Source organism: Microchirus variegatus (genome assembly GCF_963457635.1).
Source record: "Microchirus variegatus genome assembly, chromosome: 23".
Taxonomy (NCBI): Eukaryota; Metazoa; Chordata; class Actinopteri; order Pleuronectiformes; family Soleidae; genus Microchirus; species Microchirus variegatus.
The window spans coordinates 6,839,545-6,859,508 of record NC_139824.1 but is presented as its reverse complement, the minus strand read 5'-3'; the positions used below and the strand labels follow the sequence as shown (position 1 = coordinate 6,859,508).

The 19,964-nt window shown below is 39.3% G+C and overlaps 1 protein-coding gene across 1 annotated transcript; it reads right to left on the bottom strand.

Moving 5' to 3' along the window:
• Nucleotides 1-14,430: 14,430 nt before the first annotated feature.
• Nucleotides 14,431-18,723, bottom strand: LOC310943552 (THUMP domain-containing protein 1-like). Its single transcript, XM_083909153.1, has 5 exons — nucleotides 18,325-18,723; nucleotides 16,689-16,866; nucleotides 16,523-16,608; nucleotides 15,257-15,419; nucleotides 14,431-15,163 (listed from the first exon to the last, which is right to left on the bottom strand). Exons 1-5 carry the CDS (start codon nucleotides 18,529-18,531, stop codon nucleotides 14,832-14,834), a joined length of 966 nt encoding a protein of 321 aa, XP_083765279.1. The 5' UTR covers nucleotides 18,532-18,723; the 3' UTR covers nucleotides 14,431-14,831.
• Between the last annotated feature and the right edge of the window lie 1,241 nt (nucleotides 18,724-19,964).

Sequence of the window (19,964 nt, the reverse complement as noted above, 5' to 3'; positions counted from 1 at the left end):
CCTCAGTTGTACATTTTGGTCCACTGTGGCTGTTTTAAATTGCTTGGAATTAGATTGGTTTGTATTCCTTTTACTGAGAGGTCACCATGTGTATGTTGTTCTTGTCCAAAGGAAGTGTTACTAGATAAAAGTATTCCTGAAGAAGACATTCAGCAATTGTACTTAAAGTATCACAAGAAAAAGCACTGGTGTCTGTCAGTGTTATAGTATTAGTATTATAGTATTACTTTCTATCACTGAATTGTTATTGATGCGTTAACATGTAAGAAGTATGTGAACTCGTCGCATGGCAGCAAACAAGATGGCTTTGCAGTGCTTGTTTACATGGCTAACGATGACGCATCTTGTTTTATACACCAACATATGTTGTGTGGGTTAAATGTTAATATGGATGCTATTGTAAATACAGCAGTAAGGTACATTTACTGGACTAAAAACCCAATTTATGGTGAAGCAGAAATTTAAAGCAGCATAAAGCGGAACTATTCATCAGAGATACTGAAATACAGGATTCAGGCAACATACAGTACTGTGCAAAAGTCTGTCAAATTCTCTCATCATTGGCATTTGAATTAAAATGATGTGAAGCTGTTAATGACTAACTCATACAACACATGTATGTAATGTTCAAGCAAGTCTTAAATTATCCTGCATGTTGTGATAGATTTTTCATGATTTTACATGAAATTGTAGGACAAACAAAGGTTTTACCAGTAACGTTAATTTGGCTTTCAGTTCAGGTTTAAGCAAGCCAAGTGTGAAGGTAGTTACACACTAAATACTTGACACATTTACCTGCAGAGGTTTTTTTTTTTCCTGGAACAATCTGTAATATTCAAACTGCATACGTTTCCTGCCTGTATTTTCTGCATGTGCTGCAATGATGAGATGACAAACTAATTATTCTGTATGTTAAAAAACAACAAATCCAATGGTGGTCTCTAAGACTTTTTACACAGTAATACTGTATGTCATGACTTCTTTCCCCTAACATCAAAGACATTCCGTGCATCATATCGATTCTACCTGTCGCAGTTCTATATTATTCTGGTTATTGTGGGGTGAACAAAAATAGCACAACAGCGACCCCTCTGACGACAGCACGTCATTACACAATGTAAAGGAAACGACAAGAACGGCAATTTAATCGCAGTCTATACACATTTTAATTTCTTTAAAGTCTTTATCTATGAATGTACGTCTATAGATAAAGACGGTTGTAATTTTGAGACTAATGACACTAAAGAGAGACAGACAGAGGGACAGAACATGATCACCTTACTTTGCTCCAGACAGAGACGTCAGGACAAATCAAAGGAAACTCACGTGTTCTGCTGAAAATCACGCAAAAGCAAAAACAATGTATGTCGACTGACCTCGGACCTCATGGGCAGGTGATCTCAAAGAGGGAGAGAGAGAGAGAGAGACACCGAGAGAGAGAGCCGCCGACACCTGAGCATCCCTCCTGTCACTGTTCTCCGTCCTGATGTCAGTCAGTCAGGGGCACCGAGCTCTGTGTGTGTGTGTGTGTGTGTGTGTGTGTGTGATAAAGAGAGAGAGAGAAAGAGGTGTGAACATTGTTTGTTTTCCTTCATTATCAGCAAATGTACCAGTGACAATAATAGTGCATTTACTTTCACATGTGAAGTGTCATCACACCCTGTTTATATATATATATATATATATATATATATATATATATATATATGTATATTTGTATGTATGTATACATATAAATAAATTAGACATGTATGAAAATCAAAAACTCTATATATTAAACTATATATATATATACAGAGCTACAGTATAACTGACCTTTCTTATGATATACTGCAGCTCCGTGTCTTTTAGTACAGGCTTCATTGTCACTGTTAAAGCTGCAGTGCGTAACTTTTGCCTTACTTATTTCCAGGGTCCCTAATCTGAAAATGGACAAACAGTCTTGTATAAAAAGTACCTAAAAGGGATACTTGAGTGAAAGTACAAGTATCTTTTTACAATATTACTTTGTAACAGGTGTGGCCAAACATTTTTGTCCATATAGTGTATTTAAAGGGTTACACAGTAGAGTTTTAATACTCAAATGTCCATCTTAAAGCATCTTAAAGATTTCCTCATCTTTGTTACTTTGAAAGGAAATTGCGGCTTTCCAGTCATTTTAAAACAGCAAAAATGACATAGGTTGAATAATTGTTTTGATTGAATAACATTTTACTCATCATTTTAGCTTTTATTATATTGAAAGTATCAGGATACACATGCAGACAACACGAGCACCAGAGTTTGAACATGAACATTAGATAAAGAAAAGTACATTCATCAGGACAGGGTTTGTTCTTCATGAGAATTAAGCTTAAGAACATTCATTTTGGGGACAATCTGACTTTCTCACATTTTTCATTTAAATGAAATATAAATCGTATATAAATCATATAGCAGCGTCATTATAATGCACTGTGGTTTCCCTTACCTGAGGTGAGGTGTTGGAGTGAGATGGCCCAGGATCAGGTGGCTTGTGTGAGGTCCAGACACCTGCCCTCGTCTTTGTCCTCACGTGAATGGACTGTGTCTCCATGATGATTTGAACCTGGAAAATAGTAACAATGAAAATAAACAGAATTAGCAAATGAGACATCTGAAAAAGACATTATTTTCCCCTCAAGGATCTTCTTTTTTCTTCTTTTTAGTTCTTATTTGCGTAAAGTATAACACAAAACTATACTTTGGTTTGCAAGTGATTTTTTTTTTTTTAAATATTAATTTCAGTCATACCAAAACACTGTCTTGTACTGATATTGTGCACTTCAAGATATTGAGAAAATGTTTGATTACAGTCGATGTGAACTCAGTCTCATCTCCGTTTAGATACCTTTGATCAAACATCTGGTGGGAAACCTCTGCTCAGGAGTGGCAAAGAAATGTTTGCCGGTATGTTTGATTGACTTCACCGCCGAGGTGAACGCGATTCATTATGGAAATGTATTCACATCACTTTGGCTTCTACCCTCAGCAGTCAACACACATACACACAGGCAGCAACAGGCTGGTGTTGTTATGGTTGCAGCAGCAGTGCCCCCCCGGAGACAATGAGCAGAGAAGGGCGTGAGACAAAGGGAGAATACTGAGGAAGATGAACTTGACCTTTACGATGTCTTGGTGAGGAGGGGTCGGGGGCATGTTGGTACTTATGAATCTATAATGAATTTAGACGATGGATGTGAGTGTCTGTGTGTGTGTGTTAGTAATGTAGAGGTCTGAAGAAAGGTCAATGCACAGGGGAGGCACTTATACACCTGGCTTCTATCTATCTATCTATCTATCTATCTATCTATCTATCTATCTATCTATCTATCTATCTATCTATCTATCTATCTATCTATCTATCTATCTATCTATCTATCTATCTATCTATCTATCTATCTATCTATCACACATGAATATGGGGACAACACTCAAGTCCCTATAACGTACATTACTACATTTTAAGGTGTAGACATGTTTTAAAGGACTGAGGTCAGAGTTAGGTTAAGATTAAGCCAGTAGTAATAACCAGTGTGTGTGTGTGTGTGTGTGTGTGTGTGTGTGTCTGCCTATCTTTGTGAGGACCAAAAAATATAATATAAGCCATAGGAAGTGAGGACATTTTGGGAAAAGTGAGGACATCGTGACTGGTCCTCGTGTTCACTCACCTCTTAAAGGTTCAGGTTAAGGTCGGGTTAGGCATTTAGCTGTGATGGTTAAGGTTAAGGTAAGGGGCTACAGAATGCATTATGTCTACAAGTGTCCCCACTACGAATGCTGCGCAAACGTGTGTAAAATGAAATACCATGAGCTGCCCATTGCAGAAATTAAAATTTAAAGGCGCCACATGTAAGAATGTGGCCAAAAACGGTTACTACACTCAAATTTCAAGGTCTTTTAGGTTTCGTTTTCTCCGCCATTGCAGCTGAGACTCTACTGGCTGCATTGATTGGCAGACGGCGGTAGGTGGTGCCACATGCCAAAACATGATTTCAAAACATAAACATGATTTACAGTCTGCAAATTTTTTTTTTTTTAATGTGAATATTTTGTCTGTATTATTGTTGTTGGTGAGTTCAGTTTGTTATATGAACATTATTCCTGAGTCTCTGTGACATATTAGGAGGATTTTATGGCCAGTTGCTTTAGATTTATTACATAATGCACTTTTAATCAAAATACTATATATTACTACTTTCAAAAATGTTAAAATACACTCTTCCTTCTCACTCAAAGCTAAATACAGAAAAAAAACCTTGAGGGAGAAAGGCATCATGCATAATTTCAGCCTAATCACAATGACAATGATACCATGTTTACGTTGAGCAGTTATACAATTTACCAATGCTACTATCTTAGTTTAGCTTGTTAGCATGCTATGGTTCGCTAATTAGCAGTACAAGTACAGCTGTAGTTGATGGGAATGTCATTAGAAGTGAAGGTTATTTGAAGGAAGACCAAATCATTGGACTATTTTAAACCTTTGACCCGAAGCTGGTGCCACATATGGGACACAAAGAGACTGTCAAACGTATAACAATGTAGGAAACATGAAGGACTGGCTCTAGTTTCATGACAATACATTATTTGTACTGTAGGTTTGTCAGTTGTCAGAGATTGTCCACATTATTTATAGCAATATATTTGAACATTTCTGCTTCACACCATCAGCCTTCTCCACAGAAGTTAAGAGGTAAGACGATGGTCTGTCCACTCTGTGTGTGTCCAAGCAAGACAATGAGACTGTGAAACCTAAAGCAGCTAAATCAAATCTTGCCAACACTGCTTTTATGTCAACATATACATTTTTCATGGTTTTACATAATCTCAAGGAATTAAAGTGTTCTAAAAAACCTTCCACAATTTCTCCATTAACCTTTTTTTAATTGTTATTATTAAATTCTCGAGAATTTTCTTTATTACAATTCGCATTTAGTCTGTAATCATGACTTACCCACGCTGTGATTTAAGAGCTCAGCCTTATCTTTGTGAGCATCGTCTCACATTATAATGTATAAACTGTTAATATGAATGTGATTCAAGATCGTATGACATACAGTGCGAGTTCCAATGCTACTGGTAATGGACAATTCCTTTGTCAACCGATGACCCAAGCTCGACACTCTCAACTATTTGTGCAGTCTCAAAATACAAAGAAGTCTCATTCATTACTCCTTAACCTTTGTCAAGTATGTGATGAAAACAGTTATTTGCCAGATTTATTAATTGTGAAATTGAGGCAGGGCCCTTAGACTGCTGACATGGCGCATTTGGTCAGCCTTGTGGGTCCAGCTCAGGGGTCCCTTTGTTCCAGCTGCCACAGCAGATTTAGGCGTCTGTACGGAGGGCTGTCAGAAACAGGCTTATCTCTTGGGGGCCTCTGAGCACAAAGACCTATTTAGATGTTCCCAGGGAGTGAAATCTTCATTATATACCTCTTGAAAGGAACCAGACCTCTGCTCTTTTGGAAAATTAATTGGGGAGAAAAAGTTTGTTTGGCTACAAGAACAGTTTCCAAACAAAGAATGAGAAGGGTCTTGTACAGTGGACCCTTTCATTATGTGAACAAGAACGGGGCAACATGATATCAATATATCCTCTTGGTTTTTGCGACTTTTTAGCTGCGTCTTCATGATACAACTTCCGCTGTTTTTTTTTTTCTGACAGTCATCAAATTAATTCTAAGGATGGAACAAATCAATATCTGAAATAAAGGAGACAGTGTATTAGTATCAAGGTTTTCTATCTTATGCAATTTTTCATCCATCTATCTCTCTATCATCTATTCGCTCATCCATTCATCCACCTGTCCATCCATCTGCTGGCCTTTCCCAGTCATGCCTCTAGTAAGGGTGTCAGTATATCTGCCATGGCGCCCTGCTGATGTGTATTGTGATGAGCTTGAATACTCCAGCTACCAATATGGCCTGCACCAATGCTGGATTAGCCACAGTGGATTAGCTGGCTGCCCTCCTGCTGCTTATTCAAATATTGTTTCACGTATTGTCATCATTGGGGCAGAGCTCAGGCCCGGTAGCCTGTAAGCTACAGAATATTTTCAAAGAAAAACCACAAAAATGTCTGCTTTCATTTTCCAACAAAAGCATGCGATTTTATTTTTCGGTGAACGTAGGATTTGAACCTTTGAGGGTCGGGAGAAAGCGGCGATGGGTTCGGAGCGCATCTGCAGCCCTAGAACATCGAGGAAAAGGGAGGATAGAAAGATGATGGAAAGCAACATCCAACCAAGGCCAAAATCAGCCATGAAAGCGTGCCTTGATCTTTGATACACGGCGTTCTTCTTTTTTTTTTCCTCCTCTTTCTCTCTTTCACCCTCACACATACACATGGGAGTCAAGGCAATTGATGTGCTGCCTTTGATGGCGAAGAGAGGCCTATATTAACAGCCAAAAAAAACCATGATGAAAGGGCTGAGAAAAAAGAAAGAAATGGGTCGAAAATGTGTTATTGGAAAGAATGGCAACTCATGATAAATACTTCGGATGGAGGGATGGTAACCAGACATTGGGGCGTTAATGGTTTGATGGCTTAACAGCAGCGGAGGAGAGGCTAAGGTAGACAGAAAGCTTACCGTGTTAGCCCAGCGGTAGTAGTGGTGGATGTTGGCTTCGTGGTTCCAGTATGTCATGTTGGTGGTCATCCTGCCAAAACAAGGGAAGTGAATACACTTGCTGTACAGCCTGGGTCCCTCCTGGTGATGCAAAGGTCTAGACGCCAGTGGACGTCCCATGGCATAAGCAGTCGCCATCTTTGTCCCGTTGTTGTCTTGGATATCCTCTCCTGCGTCTTCATCCCTCCCTCTCTTCTTTGATCATGCCTCCCTCCTTTGCTCTGTGCCGTATGACATCATCACGCAGCGGTATCGACAGGCATCAAAGAACCTCTGGGCAGGACTGTGTATCTGTCGGTCTGTGCATTTGAAAAGGGTGTAAATATGGAGCATAAAGAGTGCTGTAACCCCCCTCTGCTCTCTGCATCCAGTGTTCTCCTCTCCCTGCAGATGAATGGTTTATTAGACCAGTACAAAACTATGCACACACGTGCACACAGCCACACCACCCATCTCTAAGACGGGTGTATCCCGAGGCCCCCTGCTGTGCGTGTAGCGTTTGATGATGTGTTTAACCACTTCATTCATCCCCAAGCACTCACTCATTCTTCTCCAATCCCAACCCCAGCGTCCGTGTCCATCTTCTCAAGCTGTTGCAGCAAACACAAACACGTTCTTAGTCAACTTTTGGACTGAGGGACAGTTAAATCAGTCTCAAGCTAATCTACAAACACTCCTCCTCGAGTAGCCACCCCTCCTTCCTCGCACTTTGACTCTCATCCCTAGCTCTTTCTCCCGTACCTCTTACAGCTGGTCGTTACCATTTCCAATCCTGTTAAAGTTGTATGTCCTCTTGAGGAGCCCCTCTGTCTGTCTGTCATCTGCCTGAAAACCACATATGCATCTTTCACTGTTACACTCCGAGTCTTTTCGTCAGCAGCTGTTGACCAATCCAATGGGAGCTCCTCTTCCTAAAAACACACACATCATTGATGTTCCAGGAAACAGAATAAAGCCAACTCTTCACCACTATCAGCATTCAATGACAAAAATGTCAAATAATATTCCAATCAACAATAAACAAACAGTGTTATTGTGCCTGACCTACATATTAAGGACAGGGAAGGAAGACAACGGGGGTTCTATGTTTTCAGGCTGGCAAACAAACTAGCTGAGAGAAACTTGTTTTTCTTGGAGATGATGAATTTCACCAACTTGGTCATACTAATTTCACCGAGGCAAAAAGCTCCAGGAAAGCAGTAAATGCTTCACTGGTTAACTAGTCTTCAGGACTACAGTTGATCGGTTATATTTATTTATTTATATACCAAAAAGCAAATAACCAGTGACCAAATCAACAGAGGTTGTAGCATGTACTCTTACTGTGCTACTTACACAGAAATGATGTGTAATATATGAACTTTAGTCAAAAAAAGGGAACTATCTTTGGTTGAATATGTGTTTAAACATGTACCATTTTATCAACTCTATATGTCAGTAATAAAGCTGAAACTTTGTCTTCAAAGGTTTTGCAAACACGTCATTTCACCATCTACTTCCTGACGCATTGCACCTGAACAGCTGATAACATGAAGTGTTATAACCTTGAAATCAGGGGTTTTTCTTCAGATTATGCCGTCTTGTGTTTCCCTTCTGTATGTTTACACGTCTGCGTCGAGCTAAGATCGAGTCTTGTTAGTCAAACAGGGCCTTTTATCCACATCCTCTTAAGCACCGATCATTACATGGAAGGGAAAACGAAAAGTAATCAATGCTGTGTTGAGTCACACAGCTGATGTCCTGCTTCTGCGTTCTCCCTCAAGTCTTCTGTTGTGCAGTTTATCCCAGGTTCCTATTCACGTCTGCGCTCCGCACTCTGCCCCCGAGTCCCCCCCTGCTGTCGAACTAATTGTCAAGGTTCTTGTTAGCATTATGCTAAAATGCGTCTCTCTGCAGCAAAAGCCATCCAGTGATATGGAAAGTACCCTCGGCATGGACTAAACCTCTGATTAGAATGAGGGAATGGATGCGAGTGTGTGAATGGGACAAACTGCTCCTGAATTTGTTGTTCCTGATTCTGAGTCTTTTTTTTCCCTCTCTTGCGCCACATTTCGCTCACATGAACAGGCATTTACATTCAAACAGCAACTTCATTACAGGTATAAAAAAAAAAAAAAAAACTAATTTCACCACAATAATAGACTCCTTAAAAGTGCCCACCCAAAAAATAATAAGTCAACATAATCCTAATCAACTAAATCCCTCTGTTGATTGTTCCCTTTCTATACGGATAAATAGCAATGTTTGCAATCAATTTGAGCACTCTTGGCCCACCTGTAGGATTTCTGGGGTAACAGCTAATAGCAGTGAGCTGTCAGGCTGCAGTGGGTTGATAAGCATTTCTCATTATCTAACCCACACACACACACACACACAGGTTTGTGCAGCTATTCTTCCGAGGACACTGTATTAACTTCCATTCATTTGGACTTCCTAAAGAAAGTCTTATCCCCAACTTTAACCGTAAACCTGTTAATGCCAAAGCCTACAACCTTAACCTAACTACAATTCAAATCTTAGCCCCATCTCTGCTTCATTAGGACCAGGTTTTGGTCTCCACGAGGACCACTGGTACTGATGTTCTCCAGACCATACTCCTGCCATTGTGACAATAGATCTGAATGAATAAATAAATAAAATGGTGTGTGTATCTATTGACTCAATGACAATGGTAGGGGGGTGGGGGGAGGTCTGGGCGGCTCCACACAGATACATACATAGAGAATAGACAAAAAAAAAAAAGGACAACATCACTTTGGCAAAGCTCATAATTGCTTTTCGCCACAACAGTCACACACGAGGACTCCACTCAGAGGCTAACATTTGCTGCAACGCAAAAAAAAAAATCACACTTCGTCTTTCAGACGCTTTAGCTCTGCTGATAAATTGGCAAGTGAATGCGACTGTCTAGTGTTTGTTGTGAAGCACTGTTTGCAGGATTCACTACGCCGACCACACTCATGTCAGTCACAGTCACAAACGCAGATGTACATAGTAAGTGTAATTGGAATATCTAGATAAAGGAAGCACCAGCATCATATTTTAGACTTCGTTTTCAATTACAAAATGAACCGTCATTGTTTCCTCACCTCAACAATTATTATTATTCAATAACCCTAGAAATTAAAATTGAACCACATTATGGGGTATTTTCTACAAATGCTTTAAATCACAAAAACTTAATTTCGCATTTAGATTTTTTGACCATTTCTGGAGGCAACTCAAACTAAGTGTACATAAGGTCCACGAAATGACTCTGTGTCTGGTTAAACACTTTGAATGTCCTCAGGAGCAGCACAGTGGTCTTGATAATCTAAAAACCAAACATACTCATCCAAGATTTAACCTATGAAACCAGGTATGAAGGTGTTTTGAGCAGGTGACCAAGAACCCAATGATCAATTGTAGAACTGTGAATATATTTGAGAATAATCCACCAAAAGGACAAAAGGAGATCTAACAGGTTACACTGAAGTTTAAAAGCCTGAGCGTATACTGACCAACTGTAATAGATGAAAGTTCCTATTATGAAACATTTCCAGTGGTGACGTCATCACCACAAAGTAAACTGGGTGACTTAAAAACACAATCTATAATAATTGAAAAACCGTAGCAGCACAGTTTTTACGTCACAAACCAGCACAAACGAAGCACAAACGAATGGTACCATATCGGGTCCATTTGGAGCAAACGGGGGTGCTGGGTGACGTCATCGCCAGAAATTAAAGTGTGTAATATCTATAAAACCGTACCAGCACAAACATAAATTTTTACGGCACAAACCGGCACAAACAAAGCACAAACTAAGCATACTATTTTGGCTAAATTTTGTGTGGGGTGGGGGACCAGCTTCACGCAGGTAACAAAGACGATGATCTATAACGAATATTAATTGTGTAAAGTGTGTCAACAGGAAATTACAGAGCCAAACTCACCCTCATTGTCTTAAAAACTAACATGTGCACGTGAACAGGTGAATTTAATTTATCAATCGTGAACGCTGGAGGTGACATCTTCAAAAATCAGAAATATAAATTCGCTCTTACACATACTCTGGTTGGTTCTCCGTCGACACAAAAACTGAACTCTTTGGGTAGAACTCAAGAACTCTTAATTCCCTGGAAGGTCAGCAGCTAAACTGAGAATAGCTCTGCTCCAGAATGGACACGTTAAAGGGACTATATATGGAGACAGTGCTCTTTTCTTTTCGGAACAATGACCTGAAGCATCCTGCTAAGAAAAACTCAGAGTGATCGTCTATGAGTGGCCCCGCAAAAGCCCACAAAAGGGCACTTTCCAGATATTGTTGATCCAATCTAATGGATATTGAGAGGATCTATCAAGAATAATTAGATAAAAGTGTGGAGTGAAACAAGTGTAATTAGAAACAAAATGGTTACCAAAGACATTATGACTTTTTCAGATAAGGAAAGCTCATGTATTAAATGAACACTGAGCCAGGACAATGTGCCAGTTAATCAGCAGGGATCACGCCAAGACCCTGAAATGTAGGCAAACAAATGGATTCAGCCAACATTTAATATTTACGCCTGCATTGCTTCAAAATGTTTTAATTGACAATATAATAATAATATAATAATATGTATTTCATCAGGTAAAACGTGAACCTGAACTTTTTTTCTTCTTCTAATCTAAACCACGGTTTATCAATCCTGGTCCAGCAGCCCTACCGCCCTGTCCACATTTTAGATGTTTCCCTGATTCAAATATTCAGCTCATCAGCAAACACTGCAGAAATTCGGGAACATTATAAAACATCCAGGACAGTGGGTCCCCACGACTGGGATTGAGAGACTCTGATCTAAACTATCAAATTTAAAAGACTTTAAAAGAATTTTGTTCCCTTCCATTCCAGTGTCACAGACTGTTGCTAGTGTCTTAAAATGTCTTATTCTTATTAGTGCATAGTTCGTATTACTGCTTCTTGTTTGAGCCCAACATAGTTATTTTATGGCCATTTTACTCTCCAAAACGTATTGTATGTCGTAACGTATGTCAGTTCATTGTCAATTTTAGCAACATTGAGTTCTCTTTTGGTTCATAATTTTTCAGAATAAAGGCTATGAAAGTCTTTTTTGTCTAATTACTGCACAAAATCTGTTTTTAAGGGACTGTGTGTGTACTTTTTAGAGTTTATGCTTTTGGAGTTGAACATGTCTTAATTTATATGTATATACTTCTTTTTTTTATAGACGCTGCACTAGCAGGATTATATTCATTTTCATTAAACAGTACAATGACACTTTCCTGTATGGGCAAAATAATCAAGTTAAGACCATAGTGTTTTACGCAGAAATAAATGTATAAGATTGTTTCATTATTGACTGCAACAAAATAAAAATAGGCATCATTAAGAAGCCAGGAGTGCATGAGTACGGTATTAATAAAATAGTAAAAACTAAGAATTTAGCTTGTTAAATTTCAACATTTGCAGCTTTCATTCTGCACGGAGTGAATGCTACAGTTAGGAGGGGGTTGAAGCCATTGTTGGGAGGTAAAGTGAGACAAATGAGACCCTGGAGAGAACTACTTAGCCACTCATAAAGGTCAGATATGGAGCCACACCAGTTGATGCTAATCCTGACCCTGGGGACTGTGTGCACATGCGCCGATGGATGCAATTGTTTCACAGGCCTGTGACATTTAAACCTGAATGAGCAGCGAGTCCTGGATGGCAGAACAGAGCGCGCGTGCCTGTGTTCCTGTTTGGCGGAAAAGCAGTGTGCTTTAGAGCCCACGGAGGTTTAATTAGACATGGCCTTGAGGGCAATTTTTCTTATGCAGACAAAATTAAGTGGTTTCCATTGTAAATATTCTCTTGATTCGCTTCCTGGCGAAACACTCAGCTTCCACAAAATGCTTTTAGTGAACAGATTTTGTTCCCCTCGACGGCAATTAGAAATAATAAACAATTCATGTCATTAAAATGCTGCACAACTGCAAATAAAAAAGTAAGAATTTCACCTGTCAGCAGTGGTGTCATTCAGATACCACCGCTGTGACACCATTATGTTTTATCACCGGACATTATGTAGACCATGCACACCGTCTAATTGGCATTGTACTAATAATAAGATGGCAGGTGAAAAACATGCAATCCTTTCCCCGAGTGTCGGGGTTATAAGGTTTTAAGGAGGCCACAGTGATTGGGGCACCTGAGAGTTGCACTTGTATGCAGTGGAGATAATGAACAGAGGGTCATAGCAGCAGCTCAGCCCAAGAGTAATGAGCAGGAAAAGAAAATCACCAATTCAGTTAACGTGTGTGTGTGTGTGTGCGCTTTCTCCTGTGATGAATAATGACATTATTGTGTGTGCGGAGAAGGGGTATATACTGTTCAATTTTGGGAAAACATAAATTATTTTATAATACAATATCATTTTAGAAATCTTTCAAAATAAACTAAAAATGCTGTAATTTATTTGGCAAATAATAAACTAAATTCACCTTTTTATACCAGTAGCACGCTGGGCTTCTTCTCTGTGAAGTCAGAAATTAATCAAGCGCTCTAAACGGACCAACCACTGAACTTTCTGTCCAGGAAGTAAATAACTATAATTTGACATCTTAATCAATGTGAGTCTAATAGTTTTTCCTGATTTTTGTTCGTTTTGTATAACAGTAAATTTAAAAATGCATGAACATCACATCATTTCAGTTAAAGAGCCTCTACATACTGGGGTATTAACCGTTACAGAACAAATATATATACACATATACATATGTATATAACATATACAAACATACATATATATATATATGCCTTATATATAATAGCTGTGGCATAAATATTACATTGGGTGGTCTAATAAATTTATGCACTATAGACATATACTATATGTAGGACAATGTCTCTTAAATTTTACATTTAGTTTTCATGAATGTCAAAACTTCAAGACTTTTCCCGCTAATATCCTCGGAACACAAACAAACAGTCTCAGACGTGTCAGTGGATACAGAAATAACAACATATGCTCAGTAAAAAGTAAAGCTATTGTTGGCCAGCTAATCCTGTCACTACATTGCTCCAGACTGAATTACTTTTAACAATTCTTGGATAGGCTGCCAAGAAATGTCATACATTATTTCCTGATAATAAAACATTTTAACAGTTTCTTCCATCTCTGTGATGGATTAGTGACCTGACCAGGGTTCACCCCACCTTTCTAATCGTCACATAGAATCGTCTCCAGCTCCCTGTGACCCTCATATAGATGATAAAGCAGTAGACAGTGAATGGATGAAAGAACCTACTCATCTGAGGGTAGAATATCAGGAGTTTGTTACAGATTACCTTTAAAAACTGGTACGGATTCACACTGCCTTCAGGATGATTTGAAATCCCAGCACCCTCATCAGGTCAACGTTTAAGTTTGGCTAATGCTGTGAAGTATGATCATATATGATCAATAAGAATGACAAATTACAAACTCAGTAAACCGAAAAATGTGCCAAAAATAAGTATATAAATCTGTACTGTAAAACGTTCATCCAAAGGAACCAACCTCACTTTCCACCGTGGTGTCAATCCATGTACAAAATGTGGCATCGTCGCCATCTAGTGGAGCAGAGAAGAACGGAGACTGGGAAACGTTGGGGGGGTTTTTGTCACAAGAGACTCATTTACTCCATGATGTGAAGAGGAAGGAAAAAAAGCTCCAACACACCACATGTACTAAACTGCTGTCACAATCACTGCAACATGAAGTGAGAAAATGTCAGTTACAAACACATGCAGCTTTAATTCAGGTGCTGCTTTAGGAAATAACGTTTCTTACAAAAACAGTCTATTACTATGTTTGTGTGTAATGCGCACACACAGGCCTATACCTCTGTTAACCTAAATTTAAAAAGTTTCATTTAAATGAGTTTAAAAAGTAAAATGTGAGCTGCTGAGACAAAGTTAAGCTGCACATAACAAAGATATGTACAGTTCACTCTAAAGCTCTCCTGATTAAAATGGATACCCCAATATCTTTGATAGTTTTCTTAATGAAAACCAATTCAGTAAATCATTGTAGGATCCTGCCAACCATCTTTCGTCAAGTAATGTCATAAACCATGAAAAAAAACAACCTTATTTCTCTCTCTTTGCAAACCAAAGTATAACAACATAGCAAAGACCTTTTAAATTTGACTAACAACTTGTTGCTTTAATTTATTCTCCTTCACCTTGTCCCTTATCAACCTCCTTGTCGTCCTGTGACACATTTTTGCCATTTTCCTCATCATCCGCCTTGTCTTCATGTTTTGTGTCCTCTTCCTTCTGATCCCCCTCCTCCTCTGGCTTGTTTGCATCCGTTTTTGCCGAGGTCGCATCAGGCTTTGGTGCATCCACCTTGACTATTTCCTGAACGTTGTACTTTCTATACAGTGTATAGTCTTTAACCACACTGATGCAACACACGGCCTTGATAACCTCGACAATGATTGTCAGTTCCGGGTTTGTCAAATCCACTTTGTTTTTAGGATTCAGCTTCCCCACAAGACCTGTGACAGTCAACAAAAACAAAAGGTCAATTGAGTTCTATACTTGGATTAAAAAAATCTATTGTTGCTTTATCAATATTAAACAAACTCAACCTGCAACTGCTTTGATGATTTCATCTCTCTTGTTGTGGCTGCTGTTGCGGGCCTTGAAGGCGATCTGATAGGTAGCATAGTTTGGGGTTTTGAACCACGATTCCAAGAATGTAGTCAGGTACCTCACTATATCCTCCTGGAAGGCTTTGCATGTTCCAGTTACCTGGTTTGAGAACAAAACAAGGATTAGACATTATTTAACTTAGATTATTTTAGTCTTGATATAGACTGAACTGATTTTCAGTGAGGTAAGGATAAACGTTCCTCAAAAGTGGAAAAAAAAACCTCTAAACCTGGTGCAAAGTGTGATTATTAGTTTCCAACCAACACAGTTTGTCATATTTGTGCCCTGTGCCCATCAGTGTGCTCGTCGGTGTTGGTCATAAAATGAGGAGTGATTGGGCACATTGTTGGTGCACTATCTTGCGGCAGCAGAAAGCCACAGGCAACAAAACCTGGACAGAGGAGGGATTTTTTGTGTTTGCTCATTATGTGAACTGTTGGCTTTCCCTTCTCTTTATCAGGGTTCGTACACTTTTTTAGCAATAGCTTTCCATGACTTTTCAATGACTTCTCCATAACCTTTCATCGACTTTCCAAGACTGAAAATCGGTGCCATCCCACAGTCTTACATGAATGTCCATTTGTTTTGACGGCAAATCTTTAAGACTTTCGTCAAATAAACATATGCAGTTTGTTGCGACACGTCTTTTTTTTTTTACCTCCGAGTAAGAACGCCCCCGGAAGTGTGTTGCCTTGTGTTTTTAGCTTCTCCGTTAGCTTTTGTGTGTTAGCCGGTGAAACCCACACGCCAGGACTGAATGATTGTCTCCGTACGCCTTATTTGCATAGACACAGTTTAATCATATCCCATTAGTTGAAACTACACTTTCCTGGCATTTTGTCGTTGAATAGAGCATCTCAAAATCCATGCGAGGACTGGAGGGTCGCTAAGCACGGCGCCAGTGATCTGCTTGTTTCCGCAAACTCCATGCACCAAGGCCCTTGTTCTGACCAGGTGGCACAATAAATTCTAACAAAAATAAAAGATAAAAAAAGCTCAAATTTGTTGTGGACATTAAAAGACGTAACAAGAACCCAGAGAAAACCCACTCACACACAAAGGCAAGAGCCTTTCACCTCACACCCCTAAATGACGTGCTGTGTAACTAGGCAAAAATGGACTTGGGCAAACCCACTTTAGAACATGTGTTGTCGTCTTTGTATACTGCGTGTATGTATTTGAATGTAATTTTAGCTTCTCACTGGCAGCATCCGAAGGATCACACGAGACTTTTTCTTCTTGGTGGTGTGGAGATCAGACAGGATGTGATGAACCAACTTGTCAGATTCTAGGAGAGCAAAATAAAAAGTTAATAACAGCCGATGCATAAACATTCAGAACAAAGGGGTCATTTAATTTAATGCTAACCCAGATTTTGAGTTCTGATGAAGATCACATTGTTTGCCCCACTGTCCAAAGCCAGGAAGCGTCTCTCCTGTTTTGTTTTAGACGCTTGCAGCTGTGCCACTTCCTTCTTTAGCGCAACATCAACATCTTCTTCTTCAGCCTCTTCTTCATCACTGCTGCTCCCAGCATTATCATGCAACTGCAATCAAGGAGGTAATTGTTTTTTAGAAAACAGATAAGGACTGGATTCACAGATTGTTTGAATTAGATTTCAATTGACTGTTCATATGCCTTCTTTGGCTTCTAAACACGCTGTACTATGGGTGGATCAAAATAATGATTAGGTGATATATCATCATCCTTTGTCATGCAATACGATGATTTAATCGCCAGGGCAATTATTGATATTTCAATTAACAAATGAAGGCGCTCCAAATTAGTCCCTGTCAGTTACACTCACCGGGCGTTGCAACTTCATGCTTGAATGAGGGAAACTTGGGCAGAAGTTACCTCGCCACAGAAAAGGCGATTTACAGCAAGATAATGGTGGCGAAAGCTATGTAAAGAGATGCCCCATCCGCATTTAAAACATAGACTTTATATCGGAGGTCTCAAACACAGAGCCTGCCACTCAATATCAAGTTACGAGTTATTTCTGTATGCTTTTTTTTTTTTAAATCATAGATCACTTCTGCGTCATAAAAATACATTTAGTGTTATCGTTTCATATTTAAACAAACACTTTTATTTTCATATTATGTGATGCAATCAAATATATCATTTCAATCTGTCAGTCTTTTTCTCAAAAAGTTGGGCCTGATGTCATTTGACTTTGAGACCCCTGCATGAGGCACTTTGTTCTTTACGTTGTGAAATGATAATTTAACTGAAATGTAACTTTTCAGAGACAGATGTCGTGATGTATCACAATATTACTGTCTTCTAAATATATATTGATTATCAGAGAATCGTTGAATCGTGAAATCATTGGTTTAGTGCAGGGGTCTGCAACCTGCGGCTCTAGAGCCCCATGTGGCTCTTCAGCCACTCTGCAGTGGCTCCTTGTAGCTTTGAAGAAAATAAATGCTCATGTTTTTCCACACTTTTTTGTCAAGATAAAGGCATAAATAAAAGTGTTTTGATATGTTTTGTCTGTCACAGCCAATTGAAAAACCTCCCCTGAAAGCCATTACAGTAAATGAAGTTCACATTTGGAGTCCTGTCCTATCTTTAGATCCATGTACTTATGCCAGGCAGGTATTCCTCAGACATAAACTACACAAAATAGTTTTACTTCAAGTCGCTTTTCTCCACTTTAGAGGTTGGGTATCGACTTAACATGTGATTTTATCTTCATTTTAAGGAACAAATAGGTTTTTAGCGGCTCCAGATTAATTTTATTTGGGTGCAGAGGGGACAAAAATGGCTCTTTTCATTCTAAAGGTTGCAGACCCCTGGTATAGTAGTATCTGTATGGTAGCCTGTGATTCCCACGTCTACCCTGTTGAATTGATGTGTGTTAATCATTGTCATTAATGTAGTGTACAGTTGCCCAAAGGTTACATAAGACAATTCAGTTGTTACAAGTAGTCAAATACAGAATGTGGTTCATTTTCTTTGGTCAAATAACAACAGGAATGACGTGTGTCTCACTCACCTTCTCGGGTCCATAGAGCTGGTCGGCGTATTCATTGAGCAGGTTGAAGGCCTCCGCTGTGCACTTCTTCTCGTTCATGTTGCAGGTGATTAGGATTCCCTCCATGCCCACCTCCAGCTCCCGGGAGCCCTTATACCGCTTGTTGCGGTGTCCGCCCGCATATCGCTTCTTGTTCCGTTTCCTCAAGTCGTTTGGCACGGCCGACATGTTACAGCAGCGAGGCTTTCCTGGCGTTTGAACAGTTGCAGTTAAGTAGCAGAGAACTATCGTCTTGTTTGAGTTGCGCGTAATTAGCGGTTAGCTTACGGGTTGAGACTAAATTAGCTAAATGTGAGGTAAAAGAATATGCAGCGACTATACTGTTCCAGTTTTTGTCGAAACGCGCAAGGCTGTTTGTAAGTCTTGAGAATCGCCTCATTCAGTCACAACAACACAGCAGCACCGGATAGCACGTTTTTCGTCTCTCCCTACGGCGTGTCAGGAGGGACAAAAGGCAAACTGCCAGCAACTACTTACAACTACGTCATGAAAGCGAGCAGGATTTTTTTTTAAATGTGAAGGTCCCAGTGGCGGGAAATTTGCCCTTATAAATTTTACTCATACAACTAGTAATATATGAATGTTCTGTACATTATTGAGTTTATAACTGAAAATTATGGAATCGGATTAAGGTCTTCTGGATTTAATCTCAGAATTATTATTTTTTTATTATTATTTTATTTCCCCAAAAAATAATCCCATGGCCCTAATCCTCTTCTGAAGAAAATAAACGGATGGGTAGATGATCTGTCTGTATTTTTACATGAAATGTGGACACAGCTTTCATAACAAAGGTACACTTTTATAACTGGTACACATTCACACTGTTGCCTTCATGACGATTTGTATTCAATTTGGTGATCCGTGTTTTGTCCAGCACATCATCAGTGTAAGGCAGAGGTTTCAAACTCACGGCCCCAATCAATTTCATGCAGCCCAATTCAGCTATTTACTAATTTTGCATCACAGATACATTGTATCCATAATGAAAAAAAATTTTTTCATATCAAAACATCCGCATATATATAAATACTTATTTATTTTGACATTCTTTAAAATACCGTAATGCAAATTTTAAGATCTTTTCACCCACTCTGACTAACAGTCTGGGTTTTTTTCCCTCAAGAATGTTTTTCCCCGTTCACTGGCCCCTCTTGACCAACAAGATGCAGAGTGGCCTCCAGGTCCTTTGAGTTTGAGACCCCTGGTGTAAGGTAACATACATATAGTCCTCTCTGACCTATGACCTTAACATATTTATTTAGAATAAGTTACTCTGGGTTGATCTGCTCTCGGCTCCCACCACTATCATTTATATTTTAAAGTTACATACATCAGGCTTTGATTGGCCTTCCTGGCAGGAGCTTCTGTTTCTGTGACATATTATACCCCATTTCTCCAAGTTAACAGAGTTCCCTGGTGTCCTGATGAACATGTCTGTGACATGCTTTGGTCAAAATACCATAAGGATGAAGCACCACAGCAGTTCAATCACCCTGCCAAAACAGCCCTGTTCAGAACGCTCGGTTTAGTAGCATCTCTTTAGGTCCACCTTAAAAAAAGTAAAATGAAACTTAAAGGACAGGAAATTACATCAGCCA